General features: G+C 34.2%; 1 protein-coding gene across 1 annotated transcript in view; it reads right to left on the bottom strand.

The window, feature by feature from the left end:
- Positions 1-6000, bottom strand: part of COL11A1 (collagen type XI alpha 1 chain) — a gene marked incomplete at its 3' end in the record, with an annotated part of 207355 nt that overhangs the window by 176782 nt on the left and 24573 nt on the right. The window contains exon 2 of the mRNA XM_008074045.1: positions 3006-3173. Coding sequence (XP_008072236.1) covers positions 3006-3173 — 168 coding nt within the window. The remainder of the gene's footprint in view (positions 1-3005; positions 3174-6000) is intronic.

Here is a 6000-nt window from a genome sequence, read left to right as displayed (position 1 = left end):
CCGGCGATCCTTCCGCCTCAGCCTTCCCAGTAGCCGGAATTACAGGCATGCACTACCACGCCCGGCTGATTTTTTGATTTATTGTAGAGATGAGGTCTCACTGCCCAGGTGGGTCTCGAACCCGTGAGCTCAGGCAATCCACTCACCTCAGCCTCCCAAAGGCGCGGGATGACAGGCTGAGCCACCGAGCCCGGCTACATTTCTAACTCTTAATCTATAAACAAATAGTCCTCCTCCCAGATGGTTCAGAAGATACAAGACAATATATAAACATAAAATTTCTTGATGGCTATCTGTACCACGGCAGGTCTCCTGAAGAAGAAAAACAGAGTTTGCAAAGTACAGGTTCTATTCAGTTCCCATGCACGTTTTCAAACATTTAAGCTAAAGATCTCAAGATGAGACTGTGAAGGATATCGCACCAGAATTTTAGAATGACTGTGTCTCACTGACAATCTCTCACTACAACCCCAGTGAGTCATTAGAAAAGAGGTCACATTCATATATTTTTATACTGAGAGAAAGGTTATTCCAAATACATTTTTCAAAATTCTATTTACTTATTTAATGAATAGTGATATTTACTATTTGTATATTTTTCATGATGATCTTGTCATTACTAATTTTTATTACTTGCCATTTTTTTATAATGGACAAGAAAATCCATGATCCAAGGAGGCAAGCTTATAATCTTTGTATAAGGGAAAAATGAGGTATTTATCATATGAGGGAGGACCCCCCAAAAAAGGAACTTATTTACAAAAAAAGTGTATTTATCTTACATATTTTCAAAGCACTCTTTTCAACCGTTTGATGTAATACATCTATCAAGATGCTTCTTTCACTGCTCAAAACAGTTTTTGAACTCATCATTTTGATGCCTCTTAGTGCTGTCATTTTTTGTTTCACCTATTCCACACAGGCAAAATGCTTTCCTTTGAGGACTTTTTTTTTTCATGAGGGAGAGTGGGAAGTGGCTGGGGCAAGATTGGGTGATTAGGGAGAATGGGACATGGGAGTCACACCATTTTTGGTAAAACACTGCTTACTCAGCACAGTATGGGCAGGTGCATAGTCATGGTGGAAGAGCCAGTCACCTGTTTGCCTAAACTCAGGATGTGTCTTTCACAAATTCTGATGCAACCTTCTCAAAACTTCCAGATAAAAACTTTGGCTCACCTTTTGATCCAGAGTAACTAATTCTGAGTGTCTTACAAGGGGCCCACCCTCAAAAAGATAATTCCAGTTTTTTTGTGCCCCCAGACCCTGTAGGTGTCTCTTTTTACCCAAAATACGTATTAGAAACATAGGCCTAAGACACAATGCTGTGAAAAGGCAGGAAAAACTGACATAGATTAATTCTGCTTGGTGGAAGCTGTTCCTAGAGTCAAACACTGTATTTCTTTTGTAAAACAAAATAAACTATCAAACTAACTACCACATTGGAATGCAGAATAAACTGACGCTGACGTGATGAACCAAAGTATAAAAAAATTATAACTTGTAACACATTGAGTATTTCTGAAGGTATTTCATTTAGTATATATATTTTTTAATCTTCCAAATTCCCATCCTTTTTTCTATAAAAGATGCTTTCGAAATTCATCAGAGAACAGATAATTAGAAAAGTACCATAGATTTTTACTATGTAAGTCTTTTAAATTTTATTTTTAAATAATTTTATGGGGTTAATAGCTATTTTAATGTTTATTTCCAAAGTCAGGAAAAAATGTGCACTATATTCTTTATATTTGCAGTTTGTTCTTTCTAGTAACCACATATTATAGCAACAGAAAACACATTGGAATAATTTCATAGACATTTCCAAACACATTGAACATTTCATAGAAATGTCTTTCTATGAAAAATGTACTGTGAGGTATTTGTTCTGTAATTTTTATAATCCCTTGTTTTATATTTAACAGCTTCATATGAAGATAGGAAACTCAGATCTTTTCAGTTAGAGAAAGCATAAAATAATAAGAAGAATTTAACTGATAAATTGCAGCTGAGAATATCCCAAAGCACAAAAAAGAAACACTTTATCAGCCTTGGAGCAGACTTGGAGCCTGGATTAAGTGCTAACTCCTATGTAATTTGGTCAAGTCAGCACACCTTTATGAAAATTAGTTTCCTCTTCTGTTAAATAAAAATGAGGACGGACATCCATCATTTACCCAATCAATAAGTAATTGACATGTATCAATTGCAGGCAACTGCAGTTAACAATTTACCTGTTTAGAAAATGTGATGCTCAGAAATTGCCATTTCACCACTCAACTCCCTTTCCCCATATGATTATGACTTCCAGATAATTGGTGTTATTAGACCAATTAGTGCTTTAATTAAAAAAAAATCACCAAATATTTTTCAGTACCATTAGAAAACTGCTAGGTAAAGTAAAAAAAAAAAACTCTAGTCCCAGAACTCCCAATGACTGTGACACGTGACTAGTTTTTCTTATATTTCAGGTAAGAACAGCAAACAAAAATAATGCAAAATTAGCATCCAGCAAATGTGTCTCTTTCAACAAACATGTTTACATTAATTTTAGAAAAGCATGCATTAAGTATGTCTAAATCCACATGCCCACTAAATTAGCCCAGGTAGTCATTAAGGGTAAAGTTTTTCCTTCTATCCCCTCATTCACAATAAATAAGTTTTATATGATTACATGCAAAAATAGGCTAGATATGAAATGTCGCCTTCATACATTATCACGTTGCAATAGATAACGAATTATTAAATGTTCAAATATATGTCGTTTCTGTGATTGTCCTGAATTACGATTGGTAGTTATTAGCTATTTTCATTATACTTCTTTGGTGACCATATTGTTTTTGGTGTGTGATCTATGAAAGAATTACATTTTGTTCTCTATAATTGGGCATTACAAATCATGATAAAAAGAAATCTTAATAATTGGCAAAGAAATAGCAAAGGAAGAATTAGTAGTAACAATAGTAATAATAACAGTAGTAATAATAATATTAAAGTGAACATACCTGGAAATAACTGTTTTGTTGGGGCGCTGAGTTGTGCTTGCTTTGAAACTCTATAAGCAGTATCTGAACCTTTAGAATTCTTCCTGTTTGTGCAAAATCCTGTTGTTTTTGATATTCCCTCTGGAGAATTGTGAAAATCTAGTGCTTTTAGTACATCAACTGGAGCAGCTAAAAAATAAGCAAAAAAAGAAAAAACTGTAATTGAGCAATAATCTAATATAAAAATGAGTATTCTTAACACAGGATAGTGTGTCATTTCATCCCTTAAAATCATTTATCACTTGTCATGTTTCCCTAATATTTGGGTGGAAGTTTTGGAAGTGGGGCAGCAGATAGTAATATAAGCCATAACGACGTTCCCAAATACAAAATATCTCAAATCTAGAATCAAATTATGCATAAGCAATACAGAAGGGGTGTGTGTGTGTGTGTGTGCACACGTGCACACACGTACTCACTAACATCTGGAATTTAAAATGACCTATATATGTATTTATAAAAATTCAGATGTATCTCAATTATAATTTATAAAATCTTTAATAATTCCAAGTAATAATATTTAGAATTAAAGTGAAAGCCCAAATCTTTAACTATTCCATTATTTTCTAACAGAGTTACTATTCAGCAATTCATAATCTAAATAAAGATGATTCTTAAGACTCAAACTTAGAGTGGATATTATACATAACTATTGTAAGATATGCATCTTCTACACTGATGGTAGGAGTGGAAACTAGTAGAACCTCTATGGAAAACAGTGTGGCAATTTCTAAAAGATCTAAAAATCGAACTTCCATATGACCCAGCAATCCGCCTTCTGAGAATATACCCGGAGGAACTCAAAAGATACCTGCACACACATGTTTATTGCAGCATTATTCACAATAGCAAAAACATGGAACCAACCATGTTGCCCATCGAAATTCGACTGGATAAAAAAATGTGGTACACATACACAAGGGAATATTACACAATCATAAAGAAGAACAAAATTATGGACTTCACAGCAAGTTGGATGGCTTTAGTCTATGATACTCAGTGATTTATCACAGAAACAAAGATCTGAGTACCACATGCCATCACTCATAAGCGAACCCTGAATATTTATCCTAATACTATAAGAAAGGGATTGGCAGTAGTGGGATACTGCCATAGGAGGTAGGAGTACATAACATCAATAAGGGTACCCACACTTTTCCTGTAAGATGAGACCACTTATGTGCCTAACACTGAATTGTACCCTACATCTTTAAAATAAAATAAAATAAATAAAAATTAATATGCATCTACTTAATCATATTGTACACACAAAGATAAGTTTAAAGAAAGCACTTTTCTGGGTGCTTTGTTATGTTAGTGATTCACAATTTGTATATATGTGTGACGGTGTAGGCATGCACGCACATATCTATTTATATCTATTTATGTACAACTTGTTGATTTTTAGTCTCTAAATTTGCCAGTTACTTCATGGACATTACTCTATGTGACATGATTTATGCTGAAAGTCTTTGAAGACAAGTAATCAAGTAATTGTGCTCTCCGAAACAAAATTTATGTAGCCTTAGAGTTTGTAACATAGGGCTACTTTTGGGCAGAAACATAAATTTTCCAAATCCAATTCATTCCAGCTACCTCTAGCTACTGTGACATGGTCAATACAAAATAAATTTGGAAACTTAAGCTTTCCCTTTGTAAGTGTGACTTGTTTGTACAAACAGCTTTATCAGGGTATAATTCACACATCACACAAATCACCCACTTAAGAGGCACAATTCACGTTTTTGTTTTTTTTTTTTGCAAAGAAATTTTCATTTCTAAAAAATATTATACTATTAATTTTTTAAATTGTGGTAAATATATATAACATAAAGTTTGTCATTTTACGCATTTTTAAGTGTACAATTCAGTAGCATTAATTGCACCCACAATGTTGTGCAACCATCATTACTATCCATTTTTGAAACTTTTTCATCACCCCAAACAGAAACATCGTAACCATTTATGCGATAACTCCCCAACCCCCTCACCTCCTACCCTCTAATAAACTTGATCTGTTTCTGTCTCTATGAAGTTGCCCATTCTAGAAATTTCATTTAAATAGAATCACAGAGAAGTGCCATATGACCCAGCAATTCCACTCCTACTTATGCACCCCAAATAACTGAAAGCCAAGATTCAACCAAATAGTTGCATGCCAATGTTCACTGCAGCATTATTTACAATAGTCAAAAGGTAGAAACTATCCATGTTTCCTTCGACAGATGAGTGGATTAACAAAAGGTGATATATATGATGAGACATTATTCAGCCTTAAAAAGCAACATTCTGATATACTCTACAACATGAATGACCCTTCAAAACATTTCACACAGTATATGAAATATGCCAGATAGAAAAGAACAAACTTGATATTTTTTAGATCCTCAAATTTCCTGGTCCACCAATATATACTCATCTAAGCAAGTCAAAACATGCATAATGTGGTACAAGTATTTTTTTCAGAAACAGAATTTAGAACTCATCTTATTCTATATATAGTAAGTCCTCAGTGCCATCAGTAGGTACTTATAAACTGCAACAACTTTAAGCCAATCAGTCTTAAGGAAACCAATTTGACCACAGGCTGGTAGATACAAACAAAAGGCATATTTTGATAACAAAAGACACCATCAACTGGATAGAAAAATGTGATACATATACACAATGGAATATTACGCAGTCATAAAGAAGAACAAAATCATGAACTTCTTAGCAATGTTGATGGAATTAGAGCTTATAATACTGAGTGATCTCTCACAGAAACAAAGAGATGACATGTTCTCATTTATAAGTGGACCTTGAATAACTACCATATTACTGTAGGAAAGGGATTGAAAGTAGCGGGAAACTGTGGGAAGGGAGGTTGGGGGGGATAGCTGGGATTGACGGTAGTTGATATCCACCTGGGGGGGCACACCTCATCAGTAAGGGTACTTGCACAATGAACATTAGT

The sequence above is a fragment of the Carlito syrichta genome, unplaced genomic scaffold, assembly GCF_000164805.1.
Source record: "Carlito syrichta isolate Samal-C Ts95f unplaced genomic scaffold, Tarsius_syrichta-2.0.1 Scaffold316282, whole genome shotgun sequence".
Taxonomy (NCBI): domain Eukaryota; kingdom Metazoa; phylum Chordata; class Mammalia; order Primates; family Tarsiidae; genus Carlito; species Carlito syrichta.
The sequence above is the reverse complement of the archived record's forward strand: the minus strand, read 5'-3'. Positions and strand labels throughout refer to the sequence as shown.